General features: G+C 42.1%; 1 protein-coding gene across 3 annotated transcripts; it reads left to right on the forward strand.

Moving 5' to 3' along the window:
* Positions 1–160: 160 nt before the first annotated feature.
* On the forward strand, positions 161–21,876 carry pak2b (p21 protein (Cdc42/Rac)-activated kinase 2b). Of its 3 annotated transcripts, XM_064935322.1 has the most exons (16): positions 161–373; positions 9,476–9,545; positions 10,452–10,771; positions 16,687–16,793; positions 16,924–17,074; positions 17,164–17,195; positions 17,360–17,473; positions 17,587–17,719; positions 17,818–17,881; positions 18,033–18,081; positions 18,318–18,430; positions 18,622–18,739; positions 18,897–18,996; positions 20,057–20,253; positions 20,445–20,582; positions 20,762–21,876. In XM_064935322.1, exons 3-16 carry the CDS (start codon positions 10,582–10,584, stop codon positions 20,846–20,848), a joined length of 1,593 nt encoding a protein of 530 aa, XP_064791394.1. In that variant the 5' UTR covers positions 161–373; positions 9,476–9,545; positions 10,452–10,581; the 3' UTR covers positions 20,849–21,876. The 3 variants fall into 3 exon arrangements, with proteins under 3 accessions (XP_064791394.1, XP_064791393.1, XP_064791395.1); XM_064935321.1 differs by lacking the exon at positions 9,476–9,545; XM_064935323.1 differs by lacking the exons at positions 161–373; positions 9,476–9,545 and having other exon boundaries at positions 10,639–10,790.
* The last annotated feature ends 2,245 nt before the right edge of the window (positions 21,877–24,121 follow it).

Genomic DNA, 24,121 nt, shown 5'->3' on the forward strand with positions numbered 1-24,121 from the left:
GTACCTTCACTAATAACTGTACTGCAGACAGGTTCTAATTTTTATCACCAGGAAAGTACACACAGAAACAAATAAATTACCAGACAGATCTTATCAATATGTAGTTGGTACCGTTTAATATAGTTGTAACACCCGTCGCTGGGGCGGTAGTTCCGCCTCCTCTTCGCCATAGTGGAATTATTCCCGGGACGAAAAGATTGAGGAAAAAATTATGTAGGGAACTGAACTATTGAAAACACAATGGATTACGCTGTGTAATTTATGCAAGTTCCACAGTAATATCATAACTCTTGTTTTGCGTATGTACAAACGTTTTCATAGCGTCTAGGGATTGGACCCAAGTTATATTCATGTTTCCTGTGGAGTCTTTCTGGTAAGTTGCGAGTCGCAGAACGTCATCATCAAATAAATTAGTGCTTGTCCTCGGTACCGACAACCGCTTTCTAGCGAATCAATGCATGTATGTTGCTTACCAAATGAACATGTGTATTATCAAGCATGGTTCGTTATTGTCTGGCATTCGCGCTACTGCACTTGGAGAACAAGCTTGCTAGCTAATTCGCTCATGCACATTTCTGCTTTTCTCGTAGTGCTAGCTAACGTTAGTTAGAACTCTAATTACACATAGCTATCTAACTGGAGAGAAAAAACTCGGGTAACTGTTAGCCTAGCTAACCTGCTTTAATTAGCATAGTTGACTAGCTAAAACAATTAGCACTAATATAATCGTGGAATCCGCTAAATAGTTAGGCCTAACGTCACTTGCAAGACGACAGAGCATCTGATCTTTCACTGACTTTCTAATACACAGTTGGAAGTACTGAGGTAAAGACCGTTTCAGTTTTGAAATTCGCTCTTTCTAACCACTTGAGCCACAGAATCCAAATAAGTGTCTTGATGTTGGAAAAATTGCGCAGTTCTTATTTTCAAGATTTGGACATTAATTCGCTTTCCAAAGCTCATAAACGTGGAAATGTGAGCAGCATTTTGTATTCCTAGTTGAATTTGTTAGGGAGTGTAAACAAAGCACAAACTACTTTTTTTCTTCCCAATTTTGTGTTATCGCTGCAACTCCAGTAGGGACTCGAGAGGCAAAGGTCGAGAGCTGTGCGTCCTCCGAATCACAACCCAACCAAGTCGCACTGCTTCTTGACACAATGCCCACTTAACCCGGTAGCCAGCCGCACCAATTTGTCGGAGGAAACGCCTCTGACCGTGTCAGCATGGCACAGGAGTCACTAGTGCACGATGGGACAAGGACATCCCTGCCAGCCAAACCCGGACGACACTGGGCCGATTGTACACCGCCCCATGGGTCTCCCGATCGTGGCCGGCTGTGACAGAGCCTGGACTCGAACCCAGAATCTCTAGGAGCACAGCGACAGCTTAGACCACTGCGCCACACATTTGAATTTCAATAGCTCCATGTCACCTACTGACTTCAAGGTTCAGAATGTACACTCAGTGGGCCTGAATTAAATTTTTCAAACTTTCTGATTTCAATAGCTCCTTGGTCATGTGACCTACTTGACTCAAACAAGGTTGAGAATGCCCACTGACTAAGGGGCCCAAGTCCTGGAAAGCGTTGCGGTTCTGGCGGCGTCCGTTGAGCTCTCACTGGCCCTTGAAAATCCAGAGCAGTTGCTCCATTGCCCTTCTTTCACCACCATTGGAAGTTTGTTGTGCAGAGAGGGGCTGCGTGCGGGGGTTGGGGGCCGAAGGCTGGACAGACGGGGGTTGGGTCAGGCAGTTGGTGGCGGCAACTCTGGACGTGCGCCGGTCCTTGTTCGCGCTGGGTCTCCGGCGCCGAGCAGCTGATTTAGAGTGGGTGCGGACCAGGGGAATCCGTCTGCTTTAAGTAAAACCAAGCATCGCGAAGGCCCGAGGTGGGTGTTGATGTGATTTCTGCCCAGTGCTCTGAATATCAAAGTGAAGAAATTCAATGAAGCACAGAGACAGTCCTCTGACATGGGAGTCCAAATACCAAAGTATTTTCCCGCTTTGGTTTACTTTATTATCGTTCTTGATTTTTTTGTTCATTTTTAGGTTCATGATAAGCAGACAGATATTGTGCACATGGTTTTTTGTTTATATTGATGCATCATCGGGAATTTCAGGTCATCAGTCTCAATGTAAACGGACTGGGGAGTGCCATCAAGAGAAGGTAATAGCAAAGATGAAACAGGAGAGAGTTGACATACTATTCTGTCAGGAAACTCACTTATCCACACCTGAACACGAGAAACTCAGGGAAAATGGGATATAGGAACACTTTTTTTCCTTCTTACAAAATGGGTAGAAGGGGAGTTGCAATTTTTATCCCAAATTCAGTTAATTTTGAGTTTATGTCAGAAATAAAAGACAAGGAGGGTAGATTTATACTTGTTAAATGTAAACTGGATAACAAGGAAGTTATATGAAATAATGTATACGCACCCCCATGGAGTGACATGGTCTTCTACCGGAAGGTGTTTTGATTTAATTGCCACAGAAACCACTGGCACTCGTATCTGTCAAGGGGACTTTAACACAATTCTAAACTCAAAATTGGACATCACAAACCAAAATAGGAAAATTAGCCTAGTTGCCAAAAAGATCAATAGGATACTGCTGGATCTAGGACTGCTCAATGTATGGCGTTGACACACACAAGACCGATAAGGAATATACTTTTTGCTCAGCCCGCCACACTGAATACTCCAGGTTAGACTACTTTTTTATGTACAGTGCAGATAGACACAGGTTTAAGGATTGTAGGATCGGGCAGAGCGACTTATCAGATCATAATGGAGTTTACCTAACTCTATACCTTGATAGCAAACCAAGAAATACTACACTGCTCAACAAAAATAAAGGGAACACTAAAATAACACATCCTAGATCTGAATGAATGAAATATTTATTAAATACTTTTTTCTTTACATAGTTGAATGTGCTGACAACAAAATCACACAAATTATAAATTTGATTTCCATTGATCAACCCATGGAGGTCTGGATTTGGAGTCACACTCAAAATTAAAGTGGAAAACCACACTACAGGCTGATCCAACTTTGTAATGTCCTTAAAACAAGTCAAAATGAGGCTCAGTGGTGTGTGTGGCCTCCACGTGCCTGTATGACCTCCCTACAACGCCTGGGCATGCTCCTGATGAGGTGGCGGATGGTCTCCTGAGGGATCTCCTCCCAGACCTGGACTAAAGCATCCGCCAACTCCTGGACAGTCTGTGGTGCAACGTGGCGTTGGTGGATGGAGCGAGACATGATGTCTCAGATGTGCTCAATTGGATTCAGGTCTGGGGAACGGGCGGGCCAGTCTATATCATCAATGTCTTCCTCTTGCAGGAACTGCTGACACACTCCAGCCACATGAGGTCTAGCATTGTCTTGCATTAGGAGGAACCCAGGGCCAACCGCACCAGCATATGGTCTCACAAGGGGTCTGAGGATCTCATCTCATACCTAATGGCATTCAGGCTACCTCTGTCGAGCACATGGAGGGCTGTGCGGCCCCCCAAAGAAATGCCACCCCACACCATGACTGACCCACCTCCAAACCGGTCATGCTGGAGGATGTTGCAGGCAGCAGAATGTTCTCCACTGCGTCTGCAGACTCTGTCACGTCTGTCACATGTGCTCAGTGTGAACCTGCTTTCATCTGTGAAGAGCACAGGGCGCCAGTGGCGAATTTGCCAATCTTGGTGTTCTCTGGCAAATGCCAAACGTCTTGCACGGTGTTGGGCTGTAAAGACAACCCCCACCTCTGACGTTGGGCCCTCATACCACCCTCATGGAGTCTGTTTCTGACCGTTTGAGCAGACACATGCACATTTGTGGCTGGAGGTCATTTTGCAGGGCAAAAGGCGCAAAGGCGGAGGTAGTGGTCCTGCTGCTGGGTTGTTGCCCTTCTACGGCCTCCTCCACGTCTCCTGATGTACTGGCCTGTCTCCTGGTAGCGCCTCCATGCTCTGGACACTACGCTGACAGACACAGCAAACCTTCTTGCCACAACTCGCATTGATGTTCCATCCTGGATGAGCTGCACTACCTGAGCCACTTGTGTGGGTTGTAGACTCCATCTCATGCTACCACTAGAGTGAAATCACCGCCAGCATTCAAAAGTGACCAAAACATCAGCCAGGAAGCATAGGAACTGAGAAGTGGTCTGTGGTCACCACCTGCAGAACCACTCCATTACTGTGGGTGTCTTGCTAATTGCCAATAAGTTCCACCTGTTGTCTATTCCATTTGCACAACAGCATGTGAAATTTATTGTCAATCAGTGTTGATTCCTAAGTGGACAGTTTGATTTCACAGAAGTGTGATTGACTTGGAGTTACATTGTGTTGTTTAAATGTTCCCTTTATTTTTTGAGCAGTGTATATGGAGACTTAATACAAGCATGCTGAATGATCCAGCATTCAAGGATTCAATAAAGACAGAATTGAACATCTATCTGGAGAATAATGATATATTGTGGGATGCAGCTAAGGAGGTTATTAGAGGGAAGATCATAGCCACATCTCTCAAGGGGCGGCAGTGTAGCCTAGTGGTTAGAGCTTTGGACTAGTAACCGAAAGGTTGCAAGTTCAAATCCCCGAGCTGACAAGGTACAAAATCTGTCGTTCTGCCCCTGAACAGGCAGTTAACCCACTGTTCCTAGGAAGAATTTGTTCTTAACTGACTTGCCTAGTAAAATAAAGGTAAAAAAAAAAGAGAAAAAAAAAAAGATTAAAGCACAGAAACTGCTGAATTTACAGGAAACCCTAAGAAACTTAGAAAGATCTCGTAGTCGATACAAAGACCCTCTTATATTACGAGAGATTCAAAAGGTAGAACAGGAGATTGACAAGATTTATAGATAAGTAGAGAAATAACAATATTATGAAGCAGGCTCAAAGGCAACCAAATTACTTGCATGGAGACTCAGGAAACAACAAGCACGGAATACCATTTTCAAAACAAAAAAGATCACATGCAAATGAGATGAAATACAGAATGCATTTGAATCATATTACACAAATCTGTACAAGCAACCAGAGAAGGCAGATGCACAGACAATAGAGTACTTTTTGAATTCACTTGATCTCCCCTCAATTGGGACAGAGCAAAATGATAGACTAACTTTAGAAATATCCACCAAAGAAATTAATAAAGCAATATCTCAACAAAAAGTCAACAAGTCTCCAGGCACTGATGGCTTCCCTTCAGAATGGTTCAAGACTTTCAGAGAACAATTAACACCTCTACTTAAGACCTGTTTTAACTGGACTCTTGAGGGAGGGGGGTCTCCCACCGTCATGGAGAGAGGCCATCATATCAGTAATCCCAAAAGAGGGTAAAGATAAGAATGTAGTTCAAATAGACCTATCGAAATTCTTAACACAGATTATAAACTATATGCATCAATCATAGCCAAAAGAATGGAGAACATAATCCCAGAATTGATTGATGGAGATCAAACTGGTTTCATACAAAATAGGCAGACACAGGACAATATAAGGAGAACACTACTATGTCATGGACCGCATTACTCAGAATAAGTGCAATATTAATCAGCCTAGATGCAGAAAAAGCATTTGATTCAGTGGGATGGGATTACCTATTCCAAGTTAGGGAAAGATTTGGTTTCAACAAAGTGATACAGTGCATCAAAACACTGTATTCATGTCCGACCGCTAGAATAAAGATAAAATGGACATTTGACACGAACGCTAAAATTAGAGTGAGGGGCAAGACAAGGCTGTAATCTTTCACCCACGCTCTTCTCCTTGTACCTCGAACCATTAGCACAGGCAATAAGACAGGACCCAACCTTAGAGGGAATAACAATAAGAGGCAGTGAACATAAGATATGCATGTATGCTGATGACGTTCTGTTATTCCTTAAAGACCCAGGCTGAAGTGTACCTAGATTGATGGATGTTTTACAAACATTTGGAACATATTCAGGGTATGTGCTTAACGTACACAAGACCCAAGCCCTAGTAGAAAATTATACCCCACAGGAAGCGCTGAAGAGTAGGTATAACTTCACCTGGACCTCTTCATCCATTAAATATCTGGGAGTGAATTTACCAAAAGATACACTCAAACTTTATTGCATGAATTACAATCACATTAACAAGAAAATATATGATGACCTAGACAGGTGGAATTCACTTCCCTTAGATCTTAGTAGTAGAATTGAAACAATCAAAATGAACATCCTGCCAAGGTTACTGTATTTGTTCCAATCACTGCCCATAGAAATCCTGTCTCAACAGTTTAGGGAATGGGATAAACGGATACCAAGGTCTATCTGGAACCGTAAGAGACCAAGAACTAGATATACAACATTACAGTTACCAAAAAACTGGGGGTATGGCCTTACCAAACCTAAAATATTTATGTGTCAGCCCAATTGAGACCTTGGTGTGTTGGTGCAATTCAGAATACGAATCCAAATGGAAAGACATTGAGACTACTTTGACAGAGATACCCATACAGTCAGTTTTGGGAAATAAGGACATGGTAAAAGAAATATACAATAGACAAAATCAGTGGATTCATTTCTCTCTGAAGACATGGTTTAGGGTAGTTAAGCAAAATCATTTAGACAGAGAGATCAAACTGCTGTGTTGGCCCACATACGACCCCAGCTTCATCCCTGCAACTCAGGACAGCAGGTTTAAACAATGGACGCAGAAAGGCATCATCACAATCATAAGGAATGGGAACCTAGATAACTTCCAGGACCTAAGTAAAAAACATGGCTTGGTTAAACAAGATTTTTACAGATACCTACAAGTTCGACACTTTCTTAAGGGAGATAAAAGTGACTGACCCTCGAGGACCTAACACATACAACTTGGGGAGTAACAAAAAAAGTATTTCAAATCTCTACTTGGGTATTCAATCCTCAAAGAAACATTCTACAAACTATATTAAAAAGAAATGGGAGGAGGAACTTAACATTGAAATAACTGATGAAACATGGTTGAACGTATTAGAGACTCAACAAAGCTCCACCAACTCAAGGTCATGGAGAGAATTCTGTTGGAAGAATGTTATACGTTTCTTCATAACACCTAAACTGAAATCAAAACAGACTGGCTCACTACACCTTTGCTGGAGAGAATGCGGTCTATTGAGGGCAGACCACTCTCATATCTTTTGGAATTGCCCCGCAATCGAAACTTACTGGGGAGAAATAAGATCTAACATTGGAAAAATAATGGGATTTGACATAGAACAAACATTAATTTCTTTGTACATGGGTGAAATACCTGATGTACTTTTCACTATTGTGTAAGTTCTCTTGAAGGTCCTACTGGCAGCCAGTAAAAAGGCTATCACTAGGAAATGGCTTCAAAAAGACCCTCCCACAGTGACACAATGGATAGACATTGTAGAAGGAATACACCACATGGAGCGTATGACCTTTGCTTTAAGAACTCAACAGGAGAGAGGTCAGGAATACTGGGAAAAATGGGTTTCATACTTGGAAAATGTCTAATTCAAAGATGTCAATGTAACTAATAAATGTAAATGTAAATGATGATATGATGATGAAGGTATGAAGTGCACTGTAACTGCCAGATCTTTTTTTTTGTTCTTTTATATTTGACTTTATTTGTACTTTCTTTGTGTTCCTACAATAAAAACTATGGAGGTTGGAGTGGGCACTCAAAGTGGAAAAAAGCAGGCGGGTCACCAGGTGCACGTGGTTCCTGACAGCGGGAAAATAGATGTCTTAGTGTCCAGGAGGGGGTACTTAAGTGTGGGTGCTCCAGTTCGCCTGATGGGCAAGGTTATGGAGATGGCTGAGCCCCGGCCAGGGCACGTTGATGCCCAGTGAGAGGGGTGTTGAACGGGTAGGAAGAGTAGGTGTGGAGGTCTGTAGTTCCATGGAGTAAGGTCTGTAGTTCCAGGGAGTAAGCTATATACACTCAGGCCCAGGGAAAGGGCAGGCAGGGAGTAGAGGCCTGGAGTTCAGATGGCAATGGGGGCCTGCCTAGAGGTCAGGAAGGCCCCAGTGGGAATGCCCAAGTGAATAGGTGTGTGAGTGACACTGTCCTTCAGGGGAGCAGAGCAAGCAATTACTGTAAAAACGTGTGAGATAAAATTGACAAACTAAGGTGTGCAATATAGAAGGGTAGTCAGTGGACATTCTGATCCTTGTTTGAGGTCAGTAGGTCACATCAAATCAAGTTGTATTTAGACCCTACAGTGAAATGCTTACTTACAAGCCCTTAACCTACACTGCAGTTTTAAGAAAATCCCTAAAAAAGTAAGAGAAAGTAACAACAAATAATTAAAGAGCAGCAGTAAATAACAAAAACGTGACCAAGGAGCTATTGAAATGAGAAAGTTTACAAAATGTATCTAAAAACGTGAGGTGAGAATGGACAAACTGAAGAGTGTGCAATGTGTAGGCCCACTGAGTACGTTCTGAACCTTGTATGAGGTCAGTAGTTCAAATGACCAAGGAGCTATTGAAATGTAACATTTTAAAAATATTTATGTAAAATCACCTGAGATGAAAAGGGACAAACAAAAGGGTGTGCCATATAGAAGGGACATTCTGAACCTTGGTTGAGGTCAGTAGGTCACATGACCAAGGAGCTATTGAAATTAGAAACATTGGAAATTAATATAAAATCGCATGAGATTAAAATGGACAAACAAAAGTTTTGTGCAGTGGATATTCTGATAGCAATTTGAGGGTTGTAGGTCACATGGCCAGAGAGCTATTGACTTTTTATTTATTTTTTATTGTAAAACCTCATGAGATGCAAATTGACACAAAAGAGTGTGCAGAAACCCACTGAGTATACATTATGAACCTTTTTTGAGGTGTTGGTCACATGAATTTCAAAAATTAAAATAAATAATTTTAAAATAGTGTGAGATGTAAACCAACAAAAAAAGGTGTGTGCAATAGGTGTCTATGCCACCGGGTTAGCTAGAACCAGTTTTGAAAGTTTTAGGAGTAATGGTTAAAGATCTATTGAAATGAAAAAATGTTGATTTGTCACTATGTTGACGGTCCCTAACTGCTGTTGGTGGACATAAGGAAAACTACAGGTGAATATCCATGTAATATCCAACCTGAATCTGTCTTTACCTCTGTGTTGGATGTCGTGGTGATTGGAATGTAGAACTAGCTAACGTTACTATGTTGCATATTTCAGAAGCCTTGGCCTAGTGTTAGGTAAATGCTATTGAATGTGTGGAGTGAGAGAATTTATAGGTATGCCTCTATCTTCTCTCTTTTGTAACTAGCTAATGTTACTGATCTTGAAAGTTGATTATGATAGTCTTCATACACAGTCCATTTATTGTGTTTCTCAGTAGTCTGACATGGTTTCCTCTCTTCATTTACTCTCTATCATCTGCACTGATCTGAGAAGATGGATAGATGTGAGAACAATAGTGGAATCGGATGTCCTCCAATTAATTGGCTTCCCCCTTGCCACTTCTCTCATAATTAGATGAAGATAGCAAAGGATACAAATGAAAGGGAGACAGTGCCACACTGGTGATGCTGCTTCTTTACTCAAGGTATTCTCTCCCTATTGTTGATCTCTACTACATCAATTATGAAACCTCTAAAAACCCGCCACAGTCTGCACTGGCAGTGCTTTCCTTGGCTCTGTATCCCACACCTTTCTGATAAATGACTGATTGCAGCATATCTATTCTAGACCCTACTGATCTTGTCAAGTCCCTACCTATCACCTCTGCACCACAACTTATCCAGTGTTGTTGTTGTCCCCTGCCCCCCTCCTTACATAGACACAGAATTATCTTTAGAGTGTGAATGAGTATGTGATGATGATAATATAGGAAATATGGTCTATGCTCAAATCTCTCCATAATCTCAGTGGAATGCTGAAAACATGCCAGGGAGAAAATGACCTCTGCAGGACAGAGCTTCCTGTCTACATAACTGTGCTCATCTACTGTGTAAAGTCAGTGTCACCCACAGATATGTACTGTATAGAGACCTCTAGTGCCCAAAGCCCATTTTAACATGGGCAATACCATTTAATACTTTCACCATTTTGAAGTACTCAACTGGGTGTGAATGATTACAATTTCATCTAGGTCACCAGGAGGGGTCAGCCAACTAATTATACTTGTGAACACACATTCTGCCAGTCCAGCTGGCAGTAAATTCCCAACCTTGGCTTTATACCTGTTTATCACACTCGTAGAAGTACTAGAAGAAGAAATTGTACGACTTCAAAATGGAGATGGCCTCAATGGCGCTGCCCCTGCTCTCACAGGTGCCATAATGGGACAGATACAACGTTGCGATATCTACACATCTCTATGGTGTCCACAAAACTGAACTGGCCTCCAAAAGCAAAACCATCTATTATGTTATGTAATGTAATGTTCATGTGCTCTTGTTCACCTGTCATTTGTGTGGTCAAGCTGATTATGTCTCTGTTTTTCTTGCAGATATCACTCTGCTCTCTCCTTCTCTTCTGATTCCCATTCCTGATCTCTCTACACACCCCTCTGTCTATTCTGCACACTCTTTGTCTGTCTCTTTCTGTTACCCTTTCTGTCCTCCCCCCTCCCTGTGGCCATGTGTGATAACGGTGATCCCAAGGACAAGCCCCCTGCCCCCCCGGTCCGGATGAGCAGCACCATCTTCAGCACAGGCTCCAGCAAGGACCCACTATCAGCCAATCACAGCTCTAAGCCCCTGCCCTCGGTTCCAGAGGAGAGGAAACCCCGCAACAAGATCATCTCCATTTTCTCAGGCGCGGAGAAAGGTCAGACGAGTCCATAGAGGTGGGGCACTGGGAGGGGCTCTAAAGCGTGTCGGCTGTCCTCTATCTTTTTTTTTTAACACAAGGGTACCACTGGGCCTCTTCCCCACTATCTGAGCTGTTTGCATTCAGATTTTGTAGCAACGCTGACGCAGAATGTGCATCCAATCATCTTGGTCTTCTTGCCATTGTAAATGATGCAAACTTTGTACACTGTGTACTCCAAGTAGGCCAGAGTAGATATATAAGACTGCTTGGATTCAATGGGCTGATAGAGGGTACATACCATTTTGAAATTAGATAGATCAATACAATGGAATGGCCTGCATTGTTCTTCATTCGCGATTGGTGATTTACAAAATTTGGCATTGTTAGCTTCCCCTCTGTAATCAACTCACACTTTCTCACCCATCATACTCTCATTTATTTAATTTGTTGTGTGACGTTAGTCTCTGTATAGTTTAGCTTAGGTTCAGTTTCGAGGCAATTATTGGGGTGATTATCAACTGGGCACGGCACCTCCAACTTCCGGGAGAAGGAGGGGATCAGGCCCTACTGTCGGAAGAGGGGCAACGGGGGAAAACCATTCAAAAAAATGACATGCCATCTTAAAACTGATTATAACTCCAGTTCATTTTGTGATATTAAGATTCTAGTATACGAACAAGAAGGCCTGCAAACTGTTAAAGCTCCCAATTCACGGCTTTGTTGACAATGTTTCTAACGGATCTTTTTCAAGTCAAAAAAACAAACAAAAACTGTGCTTACATCCCAAAATATACATATTTAACCGCGCATGACCATTACGCACATGACACATGGTGGGTGTAGAAACTATTTGTGTATCACTAATAATTTGATATCAATGAGATTGGCACATGTGGTAGTTACAAAAAAATGACCTATATTTACAAAATGACCAAGTTGGAGACCTGGAAGGCAAGACAAATCAAAGTGACATATTCATGTAAGAAATGGTCTGACGTCAAACTCTTGGTTCAGACCTTTTAGGGGACATGGTACACATGGTGAATCCAATACAATATTATTGAGAAGATTATCAGTACCCCCCAGGAGTCTTAACATGTTCGATACCGATGTGTCTCTGAGAGCTAATGTTGTGACGAGCCTCCATGAAATGCACAGCCACAGGGTTTCTCTGGTCAAGGGTCATGATATTACTCCTTGTTGTCAGAGATTGTTTCGTATTTCCTACATAGCATAGACCACACACTTGATCAGGTATACCGCATTTTTTGTGGAACACGTAATGATGCCCTTAATCTTAATGACCTTGCCCGTAATAGGGTGATTGAACATTGTGCATTTGTTTGTAAAGCTACACTGGTTACATCGGCCACATCTGTAATTACCATTTGGCACATTGTCTAGGAAAGTACTACGTGACACTGGTGGAAGATCCGATATCACCACCATTTGATTGATGAGAGGCGCGTTTGAAGACGACCCGCGGGGGTTGTTTTAAACGTCTTTTCCAGTTGTGGATCAGTGCTCAAGATGTACCAGTGTTTTTTAATGATGTGGTTGAACTGTTTACCATGTGGGGAGTACTGAAGGAAGCACTGAACGCATTGGTCATGTGGGTTTGGGCATGAGGCTGTCAACCTGGGTCATAGTTTTATAACGATCCCTTGCGTCATGCAGCCATTCCTCTGGGTAACCCCGCTACCTGAAAAGCTCATCCAGATAGTTGGCTTGTTTGTCATAGTCCCTCTGTGTAATACAAATCCTGCGTATGCAACTGTATTGGGGCAGCAGGTAGCCTAGTGGTTAGCGCGTTGGGCCAGGTAACCAAAAGGTTGCTGGATCAAATCCCCGAGCTGACAAAGTAAAAATCTGTCGTTCTGCCCCTGAGCAAGGAAACTGTTCCCCGGGTGCCGAAGACTTGGATGTCGATTATGGCAGCTCCACGTACCTCTCTGATTCAGAGGGGTTCGGTTAAATGCGGAAGGCACATTCAGTTGAATGCATTCAGTAGGTATACCCCTTCCCCTATTAGCTGATGGGGAGGCTCTTTTTTAGGGTGTACAGTGCATTCGGAAAGTATTCAGACCCCTTGACCTTTTCCACATTTTGTGTTTGGACCATGATAGTCCGTTGGTAATGTGGACACCAAGGAACTTGAGGCTGTCTCACTATTGTCAGTGAGGCCTACCACTGTTGTGTCGTCAGCAAACTTAATGATGGTGTTGACTGTGTGGCCAAACACAATTCCGTAGTAAGTCTAGGGTTTCCGGGATGATGGTGTTGATGTGAGCCATGACCAGTCTTTCAAAGCACTTCATGGCTACCGACTTGAGTGCTACGGGGTGGTAATCATTTAGTGTTAGAGGAATTCTAAATTCCTATATGTTTTGTAGCCAAAACCAAATTCACACTCTATCTATTTCATAATAAGTTGTAAGTTTATCATTTTTGCATGGAATAGATCGAGACCAGTCTTAAAAGTCAGGTAACAGCGTTTAATTCAAGAGAGTACTGGTATATACACATTTTTCCAAAGGTTATAAACTGAAAATGACGTCAGCGTTTTCTAAATGATCTATCTCTTCATGACACCGGTAGAGAGGCCCTATAGTTCTCGAGCCTTCCCTCCTCACCTGTAGCCAAGGTCAATTCATCAGTGTAGATAGCATTCTAGACAGTCTAGAGATAGTTCATTCATTTGTACCAAGGCACTGTTCTAAACTCCTGACTATATTATATACAATTGGGAATGGGAGCAAGAAAGACAATTCATATATGTACAGTACATAATAGCATTTGGACTAGTCAGTCCTGATTGAAATGTATACATAATTAGTCATCATTGATAAAAATTCCCTTAACATTTTGACAGGTTACTTTCGCTTTCTTGATCACAGAGACTTCGGTGGTTTGCTTGAAACATGTAGGTATTACAGACTTGGTCAGGGAGAGAATGTCAATCTGAGACTCAATAGTGCTCCTTACGTTTTGACAGGAAAATGGTCAATTTCACAAAGTTGTCAAGATAACGTCCCTGCCTCTGATCTGGCGGACTCACGAAACACAAATGCTTTGTTTGTAAATAATTTCTGAGTGTTGGAGTGTGCCCATGGCTATTCGTCAATAAAAAAATAAAATGAAAATTGATATAAGGAAGTTGAAATTATTTATACTTTTACTTTTGTTATTTAAGTACATTTTAGCAATTCCATGTACTTTTGATACTTAGGTATATTTAAAACCAAATACTTTTAGACTTTTACTCAAGTAGTATTTTACTGGGTGACTTTCACTTTTACTAGTTATTTTCTATTAAGGTATCTTTACTTTTACTCAAGTATGACAATTGAGTACGTTTTCCACCACTGCCGTCTGGTACCAAAAAGGCCTGATTGGTGGAGTGCTGCAGAGATGGTTGTCCTTCTGGAAGGTTCTCCCATATCCACAGATGAACTCTGGAGCTCTGTCAGAGTGACCATCGGGTACTTGGTCACTTCCCAGACCAAGGCCCTTCTCCCCCAATTGCTCAGTTTGGCAGGCATCTAGCTCTAGGAAGAGTCTTGGTGGCTCCAAACTTCTTCCATTTAAGAATGATGGAGGCCATTGAGTTCTTGGGGACCTTCAATGCTGCAGACATTTTTTTGGTACCCTTCCCAAGATCTGTGCCTCAACACAATCCTGTCTCGGAGCTCTACGGTCAATTCCTTCAACCTCATGGGTTGGTTTTAGCTCTGACATGCACTGTCAAATGTGGGACCTTATATAGACAGGTGCGTGCCCTTCCAAATCATGTCCAATAAATAGAATTTACCACAAGTGGACTCCAAGTTGTAAAAATATCTCAAGGATGATCAACGTAAACAGGATGCACATGAGCTCAGTTTCAAGTCGCAGAGCAAAGTGTCTGAATACTTATGTAAAAACAGTATTTCTAGCAAACAGGGAACATTAAAAATACAACCTTCATCTCTGAACCGGATTTTGAATAACAACCCCTGGGGATTTGAATACAGTTCACTGGTTGAAGCAAAGGCTGGGCTTGGAACTTTCAATAAATATTGAAATGTATTAGAAATGTACTTCTAGCCCATTGGATTCCTTCCACTATAACTCTAAGATGTTGTAATTGTAGTTTGTTGTACGGTTATAAAGATGTCCAAGTAGGTAGTAAAATCCAGGTGACATCATAAAAGGTGAAAAAACTCCTCTTTGAAAAAGACGTGCTTGTTGCTCTGAGCTGGATCAGATCCTAAGGTCAGGTGGAGGCTTATGTCACAGAACTTCAAGACTGTCTGATGATCTGATTGATTCTCAAGGGGGATTTGTATGTGTTGCATTACATCTGATGTGGCCCTCTGTTTTTGGCTGAGAACTGCATTTTCAACCCACTGACAAGTTCCCACCGTTGTCCTCTACAGTACACAACAAACATGTACAGTAGAGGGCCTCTCTTCCCTTCCCCAGCCCTCAGCTCCCGGCCCCAGCCCCCAGTTTCCAGGGTCTCTTGGTTTACACATTTATTCCTACAGTGAAGAAGTGAGGTCTCCAGAGAAACTAGCTACTACTGTACATCCCCTAAAGACATAGCCAGATAAACAAACTACACTTCCCAAAGACACATCCCAGGGGTCAGAGGTTGAATTCTCTCAGAGACTGGTGGGATTTACCATGGACTGGCCTGAGGTTCGATCAACTGTACTCTGCAGGGCAAGCACCACATAATGACGACAGCTGTCTGTCAGTCCAGCTAACTCCTGGTCACTTACATGGCAGATTTCCTCCTCTTCGTCTAAAGAGGTGTAGCAGGGATTGGACCAAAACGCAGCGTGGTAAGTGTCCATATCGTTTATTATAAAACATAAACTGAACACTAAGAAATACAAAAAAATAAATGTGAACATGAACAAAAAACCAAACCGAAACAGTCCCGTGTGGTGACAGACACAGACACGGAAACAAACACCCACAAACCAACAGTGAAACCCAGGCTACCTAAATATTGTTCTCAATCAGGGACAACGATAAACAGCTGCCTCTGATTTTGAACCATATCAGGCCAAACATAGAAATGGAAAAACATAGAAAAACACAGACTGCCCACCCCAACTCACGTCCTGACCATACTAAATAAAGACAAAACAAAGGAAATAAAGGTCAGACCGTGACAGCCGAACAGTGTGCCATTCAGTGTGTCTACTGTATATTCATGTAAAGTGTATTGAGATGTTTAAACACAGTAACGTTTTGTTTTGATTGGAGGGAGAGAAAAAAACGTTCTGTTTTTAATTTTTACTACATTTGCAATAATATCTAAAAACCTGTTTTCACTTTGTCATTATGTGGTATGGTGTGTAGATTGATGAGAAACATTTTTTATTTTATCCATTTTAGAATGAGGCAGTAACGCAACAAAATGTAGAAAAAGTCGAGGGATCTGAATACTTTCCGAATGCACTGTAGGGTGGAAGCTGTCTCCACGTAAAAGGGAATTCCTGTCCGTTGGCTTCCACTATTGGTCTGTTCTAAAGTACCCCCCCCCCCCCCTTCCTCTTAATCAAAATGTCACTAAAGATTCTAACAACTACAGTGTGTTAAATGGACTTATTTAGGAAAAGTCTCAAGGACAGAGAGAGGCATGACTTTAAAAATGTCACAGTAATAAAAAAATAGACATTCGTGAGCAGTCCAAATGACTGCTTTAGTGGTTCTGGTGTTAAAGGTGCATTACCAGTAGAGGCTACATTTCATTCAGTGCATCTTAGTTCAGAAGCAATCAATCTTATATTAGTTTCCATCTGTGTGCATCAGACTATCCAGTGGCAGTTGAGGTTTTTTGGTCTTTCGATTTGTCTATCCATTGTTGGATCTGATTACATTTCAACTCATTTATTAACAGATAATGTAATGATGGTTTATTGATTGACTTTCAGGTGGTAGAAAGAAAGACCGGGACAAAGAAAGACCAGAGATCTCTCCGCCTTCAGACTTTGAACACACCATCCACGTTGGCTTTGATGCTGTCACTGGGGAGTTCACTGTGAGTAGCCACACTTTCCTCCAACTCTTCATCTCTTACTCCAGGTATACTCAAATCTCAGCCTGGATGGATGTAGTACTGCTAGTTTTCTTAGTTGATTGACCCCCCCTTGTATCCTCCTCGCTGATAGGGCATGCCAGAGCAATGGGCACGACTTCTCCAGACATCAAACATCACCAAGTCCGAGCAGAAGAAGAACCCACAGGCTGTTCTCGACGTGCTCAAATTCTATGACTCTACGGGCAACGGCCGCCAGAAATACCTCAGTTTCTCCTCCTCTGGTGAACTTTCATATGGATTAGACTTGACTGTTTTCTGTTTGTTACAGACTTTTTAAAGATTGCGATTTTTTTTTTTCTTTCATTTTTAGAAAAGGATCGTTTCCCCACAGGACCCCAGTCTGTAAGTACTACATTTGTTCTAGTGATGACTTACTAGCTACCTGAATAATATGGTGCTGCGATTTCTTGTTCCTTGACCTCACTCATGGCAGCCCAGAAAATATGTAAAGGAAATATGTGTGGGCTATGTATGAAATGTGTGTTATATCTTCTATTTTGCATTAGCTGGTCAAAAATTTCATGGAACCCTCATCGACCAATATCAAGGACATTGATGATGATGATGATGATGAAGCTCCCCCACCCATTGTGGCACCACGTCCAGAATACACTAAGAGTGTGAGTCATTTTGAATGAAGCTCACAACCTCCACTTCTCTTTTGCTCTTGCTCTCTTTCGACCTTATTCTCTCATGCTTATTTATTATGTGTGCCTTGTGTGTTGGCCTGCAGGTGTACACTCGCTCCGTCATTGACCCCATCCCTGCTCCAGCCACATGCCCAGATGGAGACTTGGCCTCCAAGGCTGTAGACAGACAGAAGAAGAAGGGAAAGATGTCAGACGAGGAGATCATGGACAAACTGAGTAAACAAACTATATATTTTACAAAAGCAATGTTAAGATCCGTTTGTCAGGGGAAATCAGTATTGGTCTGGTCTGTATAATCATATATTTGCCCTCAGGAACTATAGTCAGCATTGGAGATCCCAAAAAGAAGTACACAAGATATGAAAAAATTGGACAGGGGTAAGTGTACGTTTATTTGAAGGTGGTAATTGGGGTGTATTTGAGTGCAGTGTGTATGGGGCCTTATTTGTGCATGGGGAGAGTGTGTGTGACAGAGGTGTGTGTGTGTGTCCGAGTTATAAAAAAATATGTAAACATTGTCCACACACAGGGCTTCGGGGACAGTGTACACAGCCATTGATGTCGCCACAGGACAAGAGGTAAAGGGGAATTAAGGGTTGTCATTGGTCGACCGGGGATGGATGCATAGAGGAGAATAAGTGAAAGGAAGGAAATATTGAATGAGTAGAGGAATGACGACAAGAGAGTCAGGAATGGGGAAAGAGTTTGAGGACTGTTAGCCTGGCAGCAGATGAGAAATTGCAGGATAACTAATCACTCACCCATTTTAGAGGCTCATGTTGAACGTTTCCTTCTTTCTGGGTGTTTTTCACAGGTGGCCATTAAACAGATCAACCTACAGAAGCAGCCCAAGAAGGAGCTGATCATAAATGAAATTATGGTGATGAAAGAGTTAAAGAACCCGAATATTGTCAACTTCGTAGACAGGTAATAGAATGGTCAACTATATAATTAACCTTAACATCACTAACTTTGGTGTCAGTTCGATGTACCAAACCTAACCTCCTGGTGATGGTGAGACTCTAGAGGTCCTGGAACACATTGTGTGTACCATTTCTTACAATACAATATATCCTAACAACCTCTCTGGCTTTGGTGTCTGTGTGTGTTTATGTCAGTTTCCTGGTGGGAGAGGAGCTCTATGTGGTGATGGAGTACTTGGCTGGTGGCTCGCTGACTGATGTGGTGACAGAGACCTGCATGGACGAGGCTCAGATAGCTGCTGTCTGCAGAGAGGTGACCATCTCTTATACGGCACACAGCGTTAACCTTTACATATTTACCCTTTAACACTGGCTGGGTGAGAAACTTGTGTATGTTTGTTGACTGTTTTGTCCTTCATAACCATCCCTCTCTGTGTCTCTCTCCCTCTCATTGGTTTCCCCATCTGAAGTGTTTACAAGCACTGGAGTTCCTTCATGCGAACCAGGTCATCCATCGTGACATCAAGAGTGACAACGTGCTACTGGGGATGGATGGCTCTGTCAAGCTCAGTGAGTCTCCCTCTACCCCCTAAACAACCCCAGGCTGGCCATGGTCTATGTAGAGTTGTAAAGGAAGTAAAAGCACTAATAGTTGGGGGTAGATATTTACCTTATTGACAGTGGTAGTGGTGCGTGAGTCAGCTGTTTGTTCACCCGCACATGCCCACAATTGCTAATAACCCATCCTTAACTGGGTTAAGTGAAAAAAAGTGAATGGTAAAGTGAAAATCAGAGGCCCAACCCTAACCCGCTAATATAGAAAGTGCGCTGTAGGCTACCTATAGTCAGACGGCAGATTGATTTTTTGACAAGGGGTGCAGGATTTGTTTGGCCTGATTTAGATATGTTTCTGCTTATAATATCCAACATTTTGGTAGTCAAGCTTCTCTTCTGTCATTATGGGTTGCCCTAGGAGACTAAATAAACCCTTGTACCCCAGAATGTCATAAATAATTAGAATTAAAACGCTGATGGTATTTCAACATAAAATCCAAGCTGATGTCATTTGGAAATTTTACACAGAAAATCTTTCCCATTTATTTATTTGTTACTGCATTTTCTCCCAGGTCCCTAAACGCCTTTGCTCCGCAAAATAAGCAGAGATGATAGAGAGAACTTTACCGATGTCAACTAGATTGAAGTATTGATTCCATTGATCTATTACATTTTCTGTTGAGTACGAGTTTATTTAGTCTTCTAGGGCACCATATAATGACAAAAGAGAAACTACATGTATATAATTATAGACACTTGATTTACAAATAGCCTACCAAAATGTTGGAAAGTATAAGCAGAAACATATCTAAATCGGGCACACAAAAAATATCCTGCACCCCCTGTCAAAAAATCCTTTGACTGTAGCCTACTGCACATTTGGGTTATTTGCAATTGCAGGAGGGTGAACAAACAGCTGACACATCGAACCACTAATCTACATCCTATGAAAGAGAAGTACCATTTTGGCAAGGATAGTTAACAACTGACTATTATGCAAGTGCTGCTGTTTGTAGTGCTAACATTCAGTCTCCATCTCTCTCTGAGTTGTCCCACCTCCCTTCTCTTTGTGCAGCCGATTTTGGTTTCTGCGCCCAGATCACACCAGAGCAGAGCAAGCGCAGCACCATGGTGGGCACGCCTTACTGGATGGCACCTGAAGTGGTGACCCGGAAGGCCTACGGGCCAAAGGTTGATATCTGGTCCCTGGGTATCATGGCCATTGAGATGGTTGAGGGGGAGCCTCCATACCTCAATGAGAATCCGCTTAGAGTAAGTGAACCGTAGAGTAGCACCCTTCTAAAATGAAATTTCTTTGTTTTACTGTATCATAGTGCATCAAAAGCTAGTTCCATAGTGATGTAAGACTGACATGGATGTAACAGGCAGACTTTTCCAGCACATTTGTAAGGTATCTCACAGTTCTAGTCTTCCCCTCTGCACTCTCTCCTCTCCTCCCCAAGGCACTGTACCTGATTGCTACCAATGGCACTCCAGAGCTGCAGAACCCAGAAAAGCTGTCCCCCATCTTCAGAGACTTCCTTAATCACTGCTTAGAAATGGATGTGGAGAAGAGAGGCGGGGGAAAAGAGCTGCTGCAGGTGATGCCCCATTTTATCTGTCTTCCCATGTGATTTGCTCTTCTACTCTTGTGTCAACCTGATTGGTTGGATGTGGCTGTATATGCCTCCATCATTACACCATCTGCATGTACTACAATAGAGATGAGCTCCAATATTAACCTTACTCTCTTTTTCCTCCCGCTTTCCTGTTTGTCTAGCATCCCTTCCTGAAGCTGGCAAAGCCCCTCTCCAGTCTTACACCTCTCATCTTGGCTGCTAAGGAGGCCATGAAAGGCAACCATTAACCGAACAAACAGCCATGCCTTCCCATGCTGTGCCAGATTTGAGGTTTTGTGCCAGACAATAGACTGAGTGACAACCCAACTCTATATGCTCCAGCCTGATAAGCCCTGACAAACTTCACTGTGAAGATGACCAAAAACATCCAGAGCACAACCCATCGCTGACCATATGAACTCTTTGATTCTCACTCAAACGTTTGAAGACAAGTCAAATGAAAGTGCTTATTTTCAGATACAGGCTTAGTTATTTTGTACAAGAAGAAAAGAATTGGGGGCTAAATTTTTATTTAACATGGAATTAAGATATCTAGTTCTTACTTTTTGGAAGAAATATTACTGCCTTAAACAAATGCAAACATTGCCTAATGTATTGTTGATTATGTCAAATTATTTTCCCATAATTGTTTTTTTCTTTGTAATTTTCCCAATCCAGCTTGTTAGTGTCCTCTTAGGCATTTTGATACTTGAATTTAATTTGTGTCCCCACTGTGATCACGTTAAGGGCCTCTCACTTAATGAAACTGTTATCCCCACCTGGTGCCACATTTAATCTTTGGTCTTTTCTCATTTGTTATAGGACAGACATTTCAAAACATTCCCATTATTACAGTGAATATGGTGATATGGATGACGATATAGGGTTGCCTTATTTTCCAGTGCTACCATCATTTCCCTCCTGTGTCATTAGTCTCTTGGTAGTAGATGTGCACCCTTATGGGCAAATTCAATGGAAGAATGACAGGGTTTATTCTTGCTTGGGCCAACGTTCTTTGTTCTCATAAAAATGTTTTGCTTTATTGTATATGTCAAATTCTGTACTTTTTGTTTATTTAGAACTGTAGCTTAAAAATGAGCTTTTTCATGTGTATATTGTGTACCTAACTAGACGGAAAACAGTGGATATCAGGCCGGGTACCTTTTTTATAGGCTAGAAAAGGCCATGTATATTTACTGTTTTATTTTTTTCTATTTGGATTACTAACAATCTGACAATTTCTGCAAATTCAAATAAATGCAGCTGTTTGTCCTTATTGTTGATTTAATAATTATTATTTCTGTATACTATGACTCTAACTTGAATGGAGACCATCAAAGAGTGGGCTCAAGGAATGACACTCCAAGGGAGACAGGACTGACAGCTGATCTGCAGTGGCAGACCACGTGTAACAACACCTGCACAGGATCGGTACATCTGAACATCACACCTGCGGGACAGGTACAGGATGACAACAACAACTTCCTTAGTTACACCAGGAATGCACAATCCCTCCATCAGTGCTCAGACTGTCCGCAATAGGCTGTGAGAAGTCTAGACTGAGGGCTTGTAGGTCTGTTGTAAGGCAGGTCCTCACCAGACATCCCCGGCAACAACGTCGCCAATGGGCACAAACCCACCATCGCTGGACAGACAGGACTGGCAAAAAGTGCTCTTCACTGATGAGGCGCGGTTTTGTCTCACCGGGGTGATGGTCGGATTCGTGTTTATTGTTGAAGGAATGAGTGTTACACCGAGGCCTGTTCTCTGGAGCGGGATCAATTTGCAGGTGGAGGGTCCGTCATGGTCTGGGGCGGTGTGTCACAGCATCATCGGTCTGAGCTTGTTGTCATTGCAGGCAATCTCATTGCTGTGTGTTACAGGGCGACATCCTCCTCCCTCAAGTGGTACCCTTCCTGCAGGCTCATCCTGACATGACCCTCCAGCATGACAATGCCACCAGCCATACTGCTCGTTCTGTGCGTGATTTCCTGCAAGACAGGAATGCCAGTGTTCTGCCATGGCCAGCGAAGAGCCCGGATCTCAATCCCATTGAGCACGTCTGGGACCTGTGGGATCGGAGGGTGAGAGCTAGAGCCATTCCCCCCAGAAATGACCGGGAACTTGCAGGTGCCTTAGTGGAAGAATGGGGTAACATCTCACAGCAAGAACTGGCAAATCTGGTCCAGTCTATGAGGAAGAGATGCACTGCAGTACTTAATGCAGCTGGTGGCCACACCGTATACTGAATGTCACTTTTGATTTTGACCCCCCTTTGTTCAGGGACACATTATTCAATTTCTGTTAGTCACATGTCTGTGGAATTTGTTCAGTTTATGTCTCAGTTGTTGAATCTTGTTATGTTCATACAACTATTTCCACGTTAATTTTGCTGAAAATGAACGCAGCTGACAGTGAGAGGATTTTTCTTTTTTTGCTGAGTTTATATTTACTCATAATAAGAATGTCCTGACTTTACCAGGTACATATAGTTAAAGATCTATAATTTTAGAAGGAAATGAGCCTTACGCTACTATTTTTCTTGCCAATGCAATATCCAATAATCCAATCAGACGCATTGATCATATGATGTCATAGACAGTCAGATACTGGCCATAGTTGTCTTAACTAAGAGTTCGTCGTCGAGGATCTGTGAGTGGACATTACTCTTTAAAATACTGTATATGCATGGAAATAATTTTTTGTAATTAAGTAGAAAAAAGTTTAGATATATAATGGATTGCTGCGCCATGCGCTCTTTTCTGGAGCATTATCTAAAAGAGGCACATGCACCTTCACCAGAAATATGGATTCCCATCATTCCATCCACGGTGAGTTGGAAATACATTAAATCTATAATTGATACAAGAATGACCACTTTACTCCAAGCAAAGTCCATGTAAGATTTTGAAAAGTTAGGTTTTCAAAAATGTCTATAATTGACTGGATTTGCCTGATGTTTAGAGGCCATATGCATGCTTGGCCTTAGCTAGACAGGCACATTGATTCATGACCCTTATGTGTGTTTTATAACGATTTACGCTTGTTCTCATAATGGATTAGGTCATTTAGATATCAATTGATTAATAATTTATTTTAACTATACATTATATTAGCCCAAATGTGAGCCTGCAAAGCAGTCGCTCAGCCTCACCTGCGCATAGAAGGCCAGGCGCACACGCTCATGTGCGCATAGAAGGCCAAAACGTGCAGACCTGATAACATTATTAGAAACTGTCTTGCATATAAAATAAAACTAGAAATAAACATTAATAATGCCTACACAGTTTCTCAATGCAAAAGCTGTTCTCTGCAACAAGTCTAAGCATGTCATGGATGGGGTGACAACAGTTTTTTGAGAAATTGGACCCCTATATTGGATTAGTCAATGAGTTAGATATCAAAGGATGAACATTTATTATACAGTAAAGTAAATAATAATTTATAACCTGAATGTAAACCTAGCTGGCGCACAACCTCGCTCGAGGGCACAGAAGGCCAACGTGTGCAGAGCTGATTCG

This window comes from Oncorhynchus masou, chromosome 24, assembly GCF_036934945.1.
Source record: "Oncorhynchus masou masou isolate Uvic2021 chromosome 24, UVic_Omas_1.1, whole genome shotgun sequence".
NCBI classification, from domain to species: domain Eukaryota; kingdom Metazoa; phylum Chordata; class Actinopteri; order Salmoniformes; family Salmonidae; genus Oncorhynchus; species Oncorhynchus masou.